The following is a 16,366-nucleotide window of genomic DNA, read 5'->3' on the forward strand; positions in this document are numbered from 1 at the left end:
TGCCTTAATTTCAAAATTCATGCAAATTTTGCATTCTAATCTTTAGTAAATTTTTATTTTAATATAAAAGTAATATTTTAAATGATATACCATAGAGGAAAAACAAAATAAAAATCCCAACCCTTACGAGCCATCACGGGAGATTATCTTCTGGGTTCTCATACTTCAACTGCAAACTGCAGTTGACCCCAGCCCCAATTTACCCATCTGTACTGACTCCACTGGCTGTAGAAATTTTACACTTTTGCAATTATCAACAATTTTAAATAAAAATATAAGGCACAAACACACACCTTGGTTAGCTGAGCAGGTTTAAGTGGGAACAGGTCAATATATTTTTTCTAACATTTATCTGTGATGAACTTAAGTTTCAAAGTGTTATATGAGCAAATCATAATGCTCTCTTCTAAGTGATGAAAACCAGCTTTCTTATTTAAGCATTATTCATATTAATAAGGCTTCCTTGTAAGTAATTCCTGCACTTAATATGTATTCTAAGTGCAAGTTTGTGCAAAGTTTGTTGGATAAATAAACTAATATGAGTATTTGTATTAATTTATACGAGTTAGAACAGTCAACTCCCCCCAAGTCAAGGGAAAAATAAGTGCATTCATTTTGCTAAATCAAGAAAAGATAGGGAGAAGTACATGCCATCTACAAACCCAAGAGCAATGTAGCTTTGTCCAGCCTCAGGGAAAGTGTCCTGAAGTTAGGCAGCCGGGTGTCAGGTGTTAATTACACCACCACGCAGCTGGGACTTCATCTTCAGCCGGAAGTACCTTTGGACTGCCAGGAGCAGGAGGCAGAAAGGAAGAGGAGGGAGGGGATCAAGTCCCCTCAGCAGTCTGTTTTATCCAGAGCAGTCCATTTTTATTTGTTTAATATATTGGACTCCAATATATTGGAGTTTGATTTCAGGTGAAAATAGGGTTCTTTGCTTAAAAAAAGTTTGAAAAACACTGTATTAGACTCTAAGGTCTGGGAAGACTTTCAAATTGTATGTATTTAAATCACAATGTCTTTGATATTGGTTAATTAAGTTTTCAATATGTTTGGCAATCTAAAGTTTCTGGGAAGATTTTAAAAACCACAACTAGTTTCCTCAAAGATCAAAATGGAAATATAAACAGGAAGTGTCTCAAAACTTTGCAAATCCAGAATACAAGCTATGCTGAAGAGAAAACAAAGGGAAGGAATTGAAATAAAACAGATGACACATCTTTTTCAAATGTCACATTTAATGTTTTCACCACTGTACTTCAAATCTACATTGTACAAAGTGACCAGTAAGTGTGCCACGGTAATTGACCAACCTCTGAGATTGTACCTTTCACACCAGTGTCTTCTTGGGCTCTTTTGATACTAAACACGTTTCTCATTCAAGTGAATTGAAATGCTTCAGTTGGGTTGATTCTCAGGAGCCTCATAAAAAAAAAACAAAGATATTGCACCATCTTTGTTTAGTAATTCAATGTTTGTTTCTTTCACAGCAAATAATTACTTCATTGAAGTTAAAACTTCCAAACATAACTTATTAATAGTCTTCAAATTCAGCTCAGATCACTCAAGATGAAAATACTCTGCTAAATACAGATAACTTACAATAACTTTAACAGTTAATTGTCCATAACACACACCAAGGTTTTTTCCTAGACCAATTTTAAGACGATCCATTAGTATTCCTTGTACAGGTGAAAAACGATCTTCAATTTTCTTGACTTTTTATTTTTAATATAAAAGTTGGAAGGGACATTCAAGTTTCAAGTCTCCACATTGAACTTAAAAAAAAAAATAGTCATCATCAGCATGTGGAGGTAAACAAGCCAAGTTGTATAACTCCAGGAGGTAGAGGCCTTCAATTTGTATTCATATATACATATGCACAGAAGAATTCAGTGTTCCAACAGAAAAAAGAATTTGTCAAAAAGTAATAAGTTATTTACTACTGTGACATTTCAAGACTCCCACAGCTTTGCCTAAGGACACAAACACATTTGACATAATTCCCTATGTGCCTTTTTTTGTGGCTTTAAAATTTTTTTAAATTTGTTTTTGTATTTTATTTATTTATTTTTTTACTGTCCAGTGCAGGAAAAGTCTCACAAAATTTCACAGACCTAAAATGTGCAAGCTAGTTCTCTCTCTATACAGCAATGTTGGAATTCTTTTGAAATTAGCCCAGAAATGAATTATTTACACACATGAAAGATGCATGCTTGGGGGTTCTTTTATGTAAGAAAGAGCAGAAAAACTTCTAATAAAAATAGATTAAATATATATATATATATTTATACTGGGTAAGGAAAACAGAAGTTTAGTCTCTCCTAGTCACAAACTCATTCTCTCTACCCACAACATTGGATTTTAGACAGCACACATCACCGTCACGGCTCTAATGAGAAGCTAATTATAGGGCTTGATCCTTAGGTGGCATGCCCCTCTCCCTCCCCCCGAGGTGCAGCCACGATCAGCTCACGTGGCTCCATGATTGGTCGCAGGCAAGGTTTCTAGATTCTTTCATTTTAGAAAACCCCAAATTTTCAGGAATGGCTCAAATATCAAAATGTATGACTGTCCTTTGTGTGTGTGTGTGTGTGAACAATCTCACTTCATTTTAAAAAAGAAAAACAAAACAAAACAAAAACACAAAAACCCAAACTCCCAAATTTGGTTCAATTCTTTTGTTCTGAGGTGAGCCATAACAGCTGCACTAAATTCATAAAACATGTGCAACTCTGGGTAAAATATTTTTCTTCTAAAAGCACAACCACTTTACAAGATTAAAAGTCTAGTAACATTTCTAAATATTATTCATATCATACAAGTAGTGGTTGTTAATTTAAAACTTCATTAGTAAAATTACAGTACAAGCATGATTAACCTCCAGAATTGCAAATCCCAGACTCCAGTGGAAAGCTACATTACATCTTCAGTAGTACATTATCTTCCACCGTCACTCCCACACCAGAGGAGATGGGGGCATCTCAGACGGCTGAGCAACAGTGGAACTGGAAGAAAATGGAGACATGGTGAAATCAGCTGTTAACACCACAAACGGCAAAAGGGCAAGTCACTGTGCCTGTTTTGCTCTCTTCCTTTAAAAAAAATTGTAAAGTCCATTTCTGGATTTTTATTTGCTTCTTTTAGCTTCTCTAAAGCTGCATTTGTTCCAAATTGTTCGCTTAAGGACCTGTATCTATAGGGAGGCAATATGGTACAGTGGCTAATATGTGGGCTGGAAAACATGTCATTACTAGTTGTGTGACACCGAGCAAATTCCTTCATCTTTTCTCTTTTGGAAAGGGATAGATAATGCTATCCACCTCAGAGGATACTGTGATGAACAAATGAGATAATGTATGGAAAGTGCTTTCCACAGTGCCTACTTCATAATATAAAGTAATGGTAGCTATTAGTAATAATAATGTCTATAACCAGTCAGGAAAGTAACCTTAAAGGATGCAGAATTATCCATTTAAAAGTAGCCTCTCAAAATACAGTGACTTTAAGTGGGGATCTATTTTGAATGAGCCTCATAAGCATCCTTGTATCAAGCATTAGGTAATGGATAATCATTTAGCACTTGTTACCCACAGATTTATTCTACCGGTTATTTCCCATATCTGTCTAATGCTGCAACCAGATTCCAGACTTGAGGGTGTGTGTGTGGAACTGCTTTGCTTCCCGAGGGCCCAGGATACTGAACAACCTGCACCTGAAAGGTGTAAAACACCTGACTGACTACATCACTGACTCTTAGGGGGAAAATGTTCAAATACAATAATTTTAAACCGGAGAAGGAAAAGTGCAAATTAATTCCTTCTTTCTACAGAAAAATACATGAAAGAAATGACAGTCACCCTGGTTTAAAAAATTCTAAACAAAAATTTTTGACTTTAGTTCAATAAATTCAATCAACTTCACTATCACGTCAAAGCCAATTACAAGAGAAGTGAGAGGAAGGGAAAGAGAAGCAGGGAGAAGAGGGAAAAAGGAAAGGGAGAAAGGAAGGTGGGGAAGAAAGGAGGGAGAGGCTTCTCAGATCCAAATCCACCCTTTGTGTTGCTTTGTGATCCCGGAGCGAAACCCTGTTCACACTTCTCCTTTGCCACCTGGCTTGATGTTAGCCTTTGTCACCAGAGGGCGCTGGAAGGGCACTGCAGGGCCGCAGCACTAGGAAGCGGCTTCCCTTCCTGGTTCTGGTGTGCTTTTCTCCTGGAAGGCCTAGCTTTGGTCTACCCAAACTTTCTGGCAAGTTTTTCTGCAACTGAGCAGGCCTCTTTGATGGACCAGCTCTGTCCACACCTTTCGGAAAGTTTCTTCACCATCTTCACGCTGTGTGTTCCTGTGGCAATTACATCCTCTCTAAACCTTATGAGCCTTGGGTGGAGGGGTCTCCTTTAAGTTCTTAATTTCTTCCTTGTTGATTTTGCTTCAGTCTAGCGAGAGTACCTGCTTTCTGCATTTGCTACTTTAGGATCCTTCAGAATCCTCTTTCATGCCTTTTAGTAGTTAACCATCTTTTCCTAGTTAATGTTTCTTGTTATTAAATTTTCCCTGCTTATATTACTGGGTGTGTTTTTTCCTCCCTGACTGGACCTTGAGTGATACAGGGAGTTAGGGAAAAGGAAATCAAGAAGGAAAGGACAAAGAGAGACAGAGAACGAGGCTTGCTAGGTTCCGAAGTTGGTTTCTGGCTCTTTAACCACTAAGCCTGTTGGTTTCTCCTCTGAGTAGGACACACCAGCAGCCCACCTATGAAAAATACTTTTCTTGCTTGGTGGTGGGGATGGCAGTGGGAACCAAGATGAACATGTCTAACTCTAGGACAGTGGCTGCCACACTGATGCTCAGGAAGATCCCCATGTACATGTCAGGCAGCACAATGGTCATTGACGGAAAAACTGCCAAAGCAACCACAGTGAATTGACGCCAGTGTAAAAACTAATGCTTAGATTTTTAATATGCTTTTGATTAAAGCCAAAGCTCAAAACAGAAACTTTGTGTTGGATCTTTTATCTATGTTATCTAATCTAAATAAAAACAGAAATATGCTGAATAACAAAATCACAATGGCATCCTTTAATTCTAACTAGAAAGTTAGAATTACATACTTATAGTTACCTAATAAAGCTCTTAAAAGCAGCAGACTGAGGGTTGATGCAGAGAGGCACTCTGTTTCCTTTCTGCTGTTCCAAAATGAACTGGTGAATAATTTCTGTGGAGAAAACAAACAGCATACAACCCATGCCAATTTGTAGGCCTGGGAGCAGAGGATTCTCAGCTAACTCTAGCCAGCATCTGAACAGCATTTCCTACTGGTTTAGTTCAATCAAACACACACATCATTTAACAGGCAGAATCCAGCGGAACTTGCCTGAAACCAACATGACCATCGCTGCTAAACACAGGCAAAAACCCCCAAAGTGGCATTACGTGGGTTGGAAACCCCATCAGGAGGAGGGGTAAAACGGTCTATAAATTTGAGAGTGACTGCACAGAGTTGGCATTATGAGTGAACTCTTCTAAAACTGGTAATTATGGTCTTTTTGAAAATCACTTAAAAAACCTCAGTTGGTGTCAGGTCCATTGTTTTGGGCTGGTTACTTTGGGGACTACTCTCCTTTCTAAAATGTCCTAGAGCAGACACTAAAATCATTCAGAATTCTGGATGTCATTAACCCCCAGCCCCACCCCACAGGAGATCATGTCGGGAAATTTCACAAGTAGACTATCAGAAATTCTCTTCTATTTTACCATCCAAGGAATGACTCCCTTAGTGGATGTTTATCCTTTTTTAAACTTTGCATGTTATATAAAAAAGAAGTCCAATATATTTCATTCAATGAAATCACACTGAGTGAATACATATTAAATACAGAGTCACACTCACTAAATAAGTCAGCTTTGAAAACAAGAACAAAACATCCATTTCTCTGCCTGACCTTCCCCTGGATGTAATATTAAATCAGCATTTTTATAATATGCATAGCTTTCTTGGCATATGTGCCCTGGACAAACAGCTAGGTGCAAGCTTGTAAAATAAAAAAACAGAGGAGCTTTGGTCACCATCCAGATCTCAGCTTTTCACGGCCTCTTAATGGAAAACGTTACTAGTTGTCCTGTCTGGCTGAAGGCCAAAAAAGATACTCACCTTTAACCTGTCGAACAGAACTGAGGTTCTTCTCAAAAGTGTCATCAAATTTGGGATTGGTGACAGGCTCAAAGTCACTGGTATAAACTCTTCCAGTAGAGGTGGAAAAGCAACATTTACACATACACGTGTGATATCGTAGTCGCCCTTCATCTAGGTAGGGGTGGGCTAAGGCATCCTTAGCGGATATTCTTTTGGACTGAAATCAAATTTAGAGACCAGCACATCAACACTACAGATAAACATGACTGTCCGCACAGGATCTTTCACAAGACATAGTAACAGCTTACACAGTTTACACTTAATCTACAGTACACCCTGTATAAAGAGGGATAATTGAATTTGGAGGTGGGTAATGTAACAGTAGAGGAAGGATATGACTTAGGACAACAAACTACTGTTACAATCCCCCGTACGCCACCATGAAGCACTTAGAAGTGAGTTTCTGTTAAGATTCCGAGAAGTTCCTACCTTGAAACAGATGTCTGCAGGCTCAGAAATGACCAATATCATGACGTTTAAATCTGTAATGCTTTGGAGGGGATAAGTTTACATTTTCAATAACACTTATATTTTCTAAATATGTCTCAGTATTTAGAAGAGATGTGATCATGGCTGCAATTTTACGAGGCAGCCTGAATCTTTTATTCTCTTAGAATACCAAATCAACTTAGGGCAACAGCTTGTCTGCAAGCTGCTGGAGTTAGGCAGCAGGGAAAGGTCTGAATGCCATGTTTTGATACCCAGCTCAGTTTGAATATCAGCAGCCTGTGGTTTTCTGGCACTTCAGATCAGAATACTTAATATACTAGTTTCAGGTTTACATAAACTCTTATACTTATTTCTCCATTAAAAAAAAAAGAAAAAAACCTGTCCCTCCTTTTAGCTCAGTGAACACATAAGTATTACTGAGACAAGGTAGATTTTAAAGGATTTAAGGATGGACTCAACAGTAGAGAGTAGAACAAAAACTGACACTTTGCCCTGCTTCCAATATGATCAAGCACTTCACATAACACAATTTAAAACGAGAAAACCATTTTGCACTCAAATAAACCAAAAATAACTAGATCATCCCGACTGGTTCTGGTCCCCTAAATAATAAAATGCTAAGTATTTCCCATAAACCTGGATTCCCTAAAAACATTTTTATCTCTGATTTTTTGCAATGCTGATGTTAAAAGGCATGTCATGACCTTACAGGATATGGTAATCACAAAAGAAAGCTGCTGTTTATCCACCACGAGGAGACAAATGTAGACTTGACAACCCTGGTTTTGTTCTTTTCGCTACTTGTCATGTTTTGTATTTGGTGATCCAGCTCTTCTGAAGTCTGACTCACTGGTCCTCTTAGCAAGTAAACTCTTTCTTTTTTTCTAAATGAGTGCAGCTATTCTGGAGGTTCCACTGGGATAAAGGTGTACTGTCAGAACCAAGAGAAACAAGCTGGCTGACAGTGCACCTTGCTCAGGCCTCGACCCCTCTGAGATCTCAGCATCCCTGGCCAGTCTCCCAGCGGGACCGAGCTCTTGAGCCTCTGCATACTAAATCTGGTTCCTGGCCAAGTCTGCTTCTGTTTCTGATTGGCATGGCTGAGCGTGTCCACACAGGTGGCAGCAGTGATTGAATGTGGGTTTTAATTTTATCATCTGACCATTAAGTAATTTCTTCCAGGTGGCAGATGTCAGGAACTGGGTCCCTGTCAGCTGCCACCAGCAGCTGGAATCTGGTTTTCCCGTTGGTCTTTTTTGCTTGTCTTTGGATTCTGATATTTCCTGAAATTTGAGAATGCAGGGTTGAAAAGATTTTGGTATTTTCCCATCTATTGATAGCATGCTCTGTTTGTATGTTCTGTGTGCAACTATATACGGGGTCCTCTAAAAGCATCTTGCCTAAGAGAAGCCTTTAAACAAAAAGTAAACCAAATCCCTAGCATGTAATGATCAACTGTGATTTCCCTAAACAAATTAATGTCTCTTTAGGACATGTTAAACAAGGCTAAAGAAGGGAGACTGTCATTTTGTAAGGGGTATGAACACTGAAAAGAAAAAACTGTCCTGCTAAAATGAGAAAGAAATCACAAAATTACCCAAATTTTCAACAATAATGTTCTTTTGAAGAAACTAACAGTGCTTAATTATGTCCTATATATCTCAATTACATATCGTACATATCTTGTTTCTTTGATCAACATTTGTAATAGATATGAACATTTGTTTCTATCCTAGAGTTTGTTGCTTCATCGAAATTGGCTCTTCTAGTTTTTTCGTTCTGTTTTTTTGGTGAGGAAGATTGGCCCTGAGCTAACATCTGTTGCCAAACTCCCTCCTTTTGCTTGAGGAAGACTGTCCCTGAGCTAACATCTGTGCCAATCTTCCTCTATTTTGTATGTGGGTTGCTGCCATAGCATGGCTTGACGAGTGGTGTGTAGGCCTGTCCCCAGGATCCTAACCCATGAACCCTGGACCACCAAAGTGGACATGCGAAGCCAACCATTACGCCACTGGGCCAGCCTCTGGCTCTTCTAGTTTTGAATAAGGATTGATAAATTTTCCACTTTAGAAATATGAAGTAATTCTAAGTAAACAAATTGATGTACTCTGTATACTTCTGACGGGAGTTAATACATCATATTATGAGATTTCTAAAAATCAAATGGAGCAAACTCCTATTCCAATTAGCTTTTAGAAACAATATTAACACATTTTAAAGACATACAAAGAAATGGAAAGATTTTAGAAACATTATTCTTCCTTATGTATTAAATATGTTGGCACTTTAGAAATTCTTTCTTGCTTAAGTTGTAAATCAAAGATTAAAAAAGCTTTAACTGTGAGTTAAAATAGTAGTCTTGGTTACTAGATTATAAAGTAAGCAGCGAAATATTTCTCTTAAACAACTTGAAAGTTTTAATATCTGGTATATAATTGTATAAGATAAGGCGGTCATGCGATAGTCCTATGCAAGATGACTCATTGGACATATCAGTCTGAGTTAATAGTTATAAAAATTTAAAACATCTCTGTTTTCTTCCTGATTTTACTGCCATGCACAAAGAATGCTAGCACAATATTCTAGTTTATACAAAGTTTAGGTTTGTTTTCTCACAAAAAGCCTAGTCATTTTGAATTTGATTTTTTTTCCTACTGTTTTTGCCAATCAGATAAACAAACTAGTATCATTTGTCTAAGATTATGGAATTGCAAAATTGTGTTCAACTAAATTAGATGAATGACAATAGGTAATGTGTTTCTAAAAAGAAGTTAGTTTTTGGAATGCTACAAATGATAAGGACTTGATGTGTCAACTTAAATTTTAATCTCCTGATTCTTAGTTAACATTAAGACCTTACTAATATTAATTTGAGTTAATAACAGTCTTTGGATACCTGGACAACATAATTTTAATATACTTAGGCTCTTCATTAATACATTGTAGAGTAGTCATCAATAAACAGTTAAAAAAGATGGGCAAGGGGCCAGCCTGGTGACGCAGTGGTTAAGTTTGCACGTTCCGCTTTGGCAGCCCAGAGTTCACCAGTTCGGATCCTGGGTGTGGACCTACGCACCACTTGTCAAGCCATGCTGTGGCAGGTGTCCCACATATAAAGTAGAGAAAGGTGGGCATGGATGTTAGCTCAGGGCTAATCTTCCTCAAAAAAAAAAAAGGTGCAAATACCTTTAGGTTAAAGTACATATGTATTTTTTTAAAGAATGTAAAAGAATGTGTAATGGTAGGAAGATGTGTATGCAAGATAACATATATATATATTTTTTAAAGATTGGCCCTGGGCTAACATCTCTTGCCAATCTTCCTTTATTTATTTATTTATTTAAAGTGGGAGGACATTTTATTTTATTTTATTTTATTTTTTTAAAGATTTTATTTTTTTTCCTTTTTCTCCCCAAAGCCCCCTGGTACATAGTTGTATATTCTTCGTTGTAGGTCCTTCTAATTGTGGCATGTGGGATGCTGCCTCAGCGTGGTCTGCTGAGCAGTGCCATGTCCGCGCCCAGGATTCGAACCAACAAAACTCTGGGCCACCTGCAGCACAGCATGCGAACTTAACCACTCAGCCACGGGGCCAGCCCCAATCTTCCTTTATTTATTGATTTCTTTTCCTTCTCCCCAAAGCTCCCCAGTACATAGTTCTGTACTCTAGTTGTAGGTCCTTCTGGTTGTGCTCTGTGGGCCGCCACCTCAGCATGGCTTGATGAATAATGCTAGGTCTGCACCCAGGATCCGAATCAGTGAAACCCTGGGTGGCTGAAGCAGAGCACGCAAACTTAACCACTCAGCCACAGGGCTGGACCCAACAGATGTGTTTTTATTTGTCAAAAGAAAAAAGTGAATAATTCTGTATAAATTCCTAATAGCTATTGTTGTGCTTTAAAAATATTGCTTGTAGGGGCCGGCCTGTTTGCACCGTGGTTAGATTCACGTGCTCTCCTTTGGCAGCCTGGAGATTGCTGGTTCGGATCCCAGGTGTGGACCTATGCACCACTCATCAAGCCATGCTGTGGCAGGCATCCCACATATCAAGTAGAGGAAGATGGGCATGGATGTTAGCTCAGGGCTAATCTTCCTCAAAATAAATAAATAAATAAAATAAAATAGAATAAAAATAAAAATAAAAATATTGCTTGTAACTATTTATTGCCTTTAGATAAATTAAGGTCTTTGGAGATTTGTTTACTGTCTTCACTACTTTGAGGTAATAGTTAATTACATCTTTACAAATTGATTATTTATTATATCCCGTCCTTTCCAATATTGTTGATGTTATTATAATAAAAGAACCAGAGCCCTTTAATCTTATCATCCTCTGGTGGTTTCTGCTTCTTCCTTATATTTGCCTAAAGGCTTCTGCCACAATCTAAAGGTCAGGAAATAGTTCTTCTGTAAGAACCACCACGAGGGCCCCGGTAAACCACTGTGGTCAGGTACTCCTGACTATCGTCTTCAGGTTATAAACTGATGGTATAGCTGATACCGTGCCCACAGATGGCCACCTCTTAGACTGAGTAACTGCGGCAGGATTTCCAGGAATGTTTCAGTCCAGGAGCAGACACATGGCAATAGACTGCTTAACCCAAGATCAACAAAATAAGAATTAATTGATTACCTCAGACTAAATGCATAAATAAACTGATTGAATTATGGTTAATATTCTATTTTTAACGGATATTTTAAAAAATCCACAAAATTCATTTCTTTCTTCTTAATAAATAACTCTCAATTTTAACAGGTTTTAAAACCAGAATGACACACTCCTTAAAAATGCTATCTATTTCTAACTGAACCCTCAGAACTGGAAAGAAAAGAATTCTTAATATCAATCATAAACAAATAAAGCATCAAGCCAATTTAAAAATAATAATTCTGTAAAAAAATAACATATATTGGTTGGCCTTGTTCTACAACACAATGATAAAAATGGTTAAATATTACGTAGTGTGCTTTACTAAATTCTTTCTTTTTTTAAAATGACCATGTAGTTATCTATATAGATTCAGTAAGAATCCATACCTCCTTCTTATAGATAAATCTAATTTGTAACTATGACCACACCGAAAGTTTCATTTAATTAGGCATGACCATTAAGGGATAAGGACTTCATTTCACATGTAGAACTGATACCTAAAAGGCCTCCCAGGAACCCGCTTGGTATCCGCTCTACGGCTTAGGCAATTCCAGCCTCAGGGCTGTAAACACTATGAGCTCCTGGCAGGTCAGGAGCATTAATAAACATGGGATCTCAGAGAAAGAGGATACCTTACAGCTATAAGTCCTACAGGTAAAACCTGGTACAGGTGAGTCACATGGTTCTTGGTTCCTAATCTAAATAGAACTAATAAAGAGAATAACATATTTCTGACACTCAAAAGTAAATGTTAACCTCAGGGTCTTTACAAAATCCTCTCAGAGCAGACAGAAATTACCTCTGAAGCTTGAAGTTCTCTAGTTTTGTTAACGATACAAAGGCCTTTATATATTAATCAACATCTCTTATTAACTATGTAGATCAACTTGCTGAACAAAAGATCAAACTAAGACACTAATCACTAGCTCAGGGAGAAAGTTATGTGGCTGAAACTGTCCTTAATGGCAGGAACGTGACCACAAGGAGGGACTGTGGAAGCAAGAACTGCCACTTTGTCTTGCTTCTTGTATCACTAAGCACCTCACATGCCAAAGTAAACAAAGGAAAACAAAAAATAAACACTAAACAAACAAAAAGTCCACTTTGTCCTCTGGAATGTAACAAAAAAAACTTGGTCACTCTCATTGGTTCTGGTTGCCCAAATAATAAAACCTTGACTATTTCTCACAAACCTGGACTCCCTAACAAAACATTTTTATCCCAAATCCTAGTTATGCTGATGTCTGAAGACAGTTCTCATCTTTGTGGATTTGATAATCATTTGAGAAAGTTGCTGTTTTATAATCATGAACAGAACAACGTAAACTTAATAACTGGTAATTTTACAAGTTTTCTCTCCCTTTAAATACCTGTTGCGTTTTTATTTGGTGACTTCCTTGTATTCTCAGCAAATAAAATTTTCCTTTCTAAATGCTTCCAGTTTTGAGTCATCTTTGACAATAGTTATTGGCACACACATGAATAATAAATATTCTTTGGATGAAAAAGTAAATGAAGAGCTGAACTTTGTCTCAGAAGAGCCAAGTCTAGAAATGGCATTTGCAAAAGCTACCATCTCAACAACCCAAAGAGTAAACATTTCCTTATGCAATATAATGGGCAGGCTTTTGCAAATAATGTTAAAATTTTTTTCTCCTGATTTAACTTAGTGACAAACTCCTTTTACAAATATCAAGATAAACAGGATGGTACACTTCTTTCTCTCTCTTCACCTAGACTCTTATGTGTTAATAATCAAACTTCTATGTGATGAGTGAGCATGATACACATGAACTGGGGATTGAAGTTTCTTTTGAAAAGTCATTATTTACATTGCCCATCTATTCAAAGCCAGGATATTTTTCTTAGAACACATGTATTTTTAATTCATAAACAAATAACAAAAACAAACACTACTTACTGGATCAAAGACCAACATCCTGCAAAGGAGATGAACAGCTTCATGTGTAGCCTGGCTAGACAGGGTATAAAGTACAGGAAGAGATGGCTGTGAAAAAATAAAGAATTCACATATGTGAGTGAGTCTTTGTGTAAGCAGATATGGAATACAGCCAATTTATGACAAGGTAAGCACCCAGCTCAAAAGATGTTTGCAGATAAATCTAAACTCAAAAAGAATGCGTATTCCCTTCATTATCCAGTCTTCAAAAGCAACAGCTGTCATTGACTTCCAGTAGTATATTTTATATTGCATGATGACCCATTGTCGGTCAGAGCACAGAAGAGCCTATGAAAAATGAAATCTAATCCCATAAATATGGAGCTCCTGTTAGCCTTATATTGTAAATGCTCTGGCAAGAAGGGAAGACCAAACATGCCTAGGGGTGGGAGAAAAGATTTAAAAGCTTGGCCACAGGCAAAGTTAAACGTGTAAATTGTGCAAAGTAAGCATATGAACTATGTCTTGAGGCAACATTACCATAAAGTTGCTAAAACAGTAGTCCTAAAGTAGCTATAGGATACTCAGGAATTTACAGAATCTTCTAAGAAAGTATGTCACTGCTTCTGCTGGTTCCACCTAGACTGCATATCTAACCCTCCTGCACTGTGGCAGTGAGATGGCTCTGAGGACCTGAGAAGCCGCAGAGCTTATACAGCTTGTTTCACTGCTCGGAGAGCCAGGGGCCAGAGCAAGTGACTGGCCTCACTGCTCAGTCTCCCCAACAGCAACACTAAAAGGTCTCCTTGTATCTCAAACACAGCCTCAGAATCCTGCTATGACAACTATTAATATCAAGTATTTTTACATATTTGCCTCCTTCCACCAAAGCCATGTAGGGAAAACCAACAAGATCAGGAGGTTAATTATTCACTTTCAGAAAACCTGAAGTTGTCTTCAGGATCGAGGAGTAATAGAGGTAAGATGAGATGGGGGTTCTAGTTCACCAACTAATTAGATAAATTAACATGTGTGAATCTCAGTATCTTTACGTATAAAATGAGGTTGGACTACATGATCTCTGAAGTTTACCTTAGGTCTAAAGTTGTATGAGACTTGATAAGATTACTACAGATAAAAAGCATTATGTGCACGGAATCCATAGATAGTTGGCATTCAAATATTTGTTGACCAACTTGCTATTCCTTGGTACATTTATTTATTTATTTAAAGATTGGCAACTGAGCTAACAACTGTTGCCAATCTTCTTTTTTTTTTTCTTTCTGCTTTTTCTCCTCAAATCCCCCGGTACATAGGTGTATATTTTAGTTGGGGGTCCTTCTAGTTGTGGCACGTGGGATGCTGCCTCAGCATGGCTTGATGAGTGGTGTCAAGCCTGCACCCAGGATCTGAACCAGCGAAACCCTGGGCCACTGCAGCGGAGCACGCAAACTCAACCACTCGGCCATGGGGCCGGCCCCTCCTTGGTACATTTATATGTTTTCAGATAGAGAAGTTATTTCTTGTTAAAAATATGTAAGTCTATGGTAGCTCTGAAATTTCTGTATTAGTCAAGATAAAGGTATGTCTGCAGAGACTGTGGGGAAGAGCTTCTTACTTAAACTTAACTTACATATATTTTCCCAGAGAATTTTTTTATTGTGTAAAATGAAGTAATTTGATATTCTTGAAAGATGCTGATTCTTAGTTTGACTGTGAATAGCTGTCCTCTTTTTCACTGGCTTGTGTACGCTGGCAGCCAGATTCCAGTCAATTTATACTGACCAAAATGTCTCACCATAAACATTTTTTCCTTTCTACTCGCAAAGTGAATTTACCCCTCATGCTATTTTTGTGGTGGAGGTATGTTATAGCATAGGGAACGGAACTCTGGAATGAGTACTAGAAGATGTGAGTTCAAACTCCAACTTTGCCCTCACCAGACTCGGGTAAGTAACTTGACCCTGGCTTTCTCATATAGCAGAGTGCACCAATACAGCTCTGCCTGCCTACCAACATCATTACTAATCATCTAACATCCACCAAATGTCAGGCCCTGGGCTAGGTGTTGGGGCAACAAAGACGAATAACATCTCTTTGGTAGGTGAGGAAAACATACAAACAAGCAGTTCTAGAGGCCAGTGAACGGAGGATAGAGAACAAATTAGAAAGCAAAATTTGTAAGACTTGAGGATAATGGGATATGGGACGGGGAGCTCGTGAAAATCAAATGGGTGGATGTTAAGGCTACCTGAGATTTAACCCCCCCCCAATTTTATCTTTCTTTACAGAAATACACTTCAACACACACACTAAAAATAAGGCAAGGCTGATTTAAAAATCTAGGCTTCATTTCAGTCTAGAACAGTCATATTATAGGCTTTCTCCTCGTCTGTGTTTATATGCATGCTAAAAAAGGCACAGAGAAAACAACAGTTCAGTCATGCCAATACTGCTGCAGAAAGATAACCATTAATAATTTAGTTTCTGGGCCAGCCCTGTGGCCGAGAGGTTAAGTTTGCACACTCTGCTTCGGCAGCCCAGGGTTTTGCTGGTTCGGATCCTGGGCACGGACATGGCACTGCTCAAGCCATGCTGAGGCAGCATCCTACATGGCACAACTAGAATATGCAACTATGTAGTGGGGGGGCTTTGGGGAGAAGAAGAAGAAGAAGAAGAAGAAGAAAAAAAGAAGATTGGCAACAGTTGTTAGCTCAGGTGCCAATCTTTAAAAATTTTAAAATAACAATAATAATTTAGTTCCTAGGATTGGCTCCACAGGAAAGATGCTGCATTTCTAACTCCATTTTCTTCCACTCTAATACACCAGCCATTATGGTTGGAACCAGTTGGGCCCAGGGTATCAGAATTAGACAAGAAGTTTATATTTTTCTTTTTCTGTTTTTAAAGATTGGCACCTGAGCTAACATCTGTTGCCAATCTTTTTATTTATTTTTCTTCTTCTCCCCAAAGCCCCCTAGTACATAGATGTATCTTCTAGTTGTAGGTCCTTCTGGTTGTGCTATGTGGGATGCCACTTCAGCATGGCTTGGTGAGTGGTGCCATGTCCGCAGCCAGAATCTGAACTGGTGAAACCCTCGGCTGGTGAAGCAGAGTGTGGGAGCTTAACCACTGGGCCACGGGGTTGGCCCCAAGAAGTTTATATTTC

The 16,366-nt window shown here is 38.2% G+C and overlaps 1 protein-coding gene across 1 annotated transcript in view; it reads right to left on the reverse strand.

The window, feature by feature from the left end:
• Positions 1 to 1,218: 1,218 nt before the first annotated feature.
• NLK (nemo like kinase) overlaps positions 1,219 to 16,366 on the reverse strand; it is a 162,648-nt gene continuing 147,500 nt past the window's right edge. The window contains exons 8-11 of the mRNA XM_014862121.3: positions 13,219 to 13,305; positions 6,155 to 6,353; positions 5,125 to 5,218; positions 1,219 to 3,008 (exon numbers count right to left, since the gene is read on the reverse strand). Coding sequence (XP_014717607.1) covers positions 2,954 to 3,008; positions 5,125 to 5,218; positions 6,155 to 6,353; positions 13,219 to 13,305 — 435 coding nt within the window. The 3' untranslated portion in view covers positions 1,219 to 2,953. The remainder of the gene's footprint in view (positions 3,009 to 5,124; positions 5,219 to 6,154; positions 6,354 to 13,218; positions 13,306 to 16,366) is intronic.

This window comes from Equus asinus, chromosome 13 (genome assembly GCF_041296235.1).
Source record: "Equus asinus isolate D_3611 breed Donkey chromosome 13, EquAss-T2T_v2, whole genome shotgun sequence".
In the NCBI taxonomy this organism is placed as follows: Eukaryota; Metazoa; Chordata; class Mammalia; order Perissodactyla; family Equidae; genus Equus; species Equus asinus.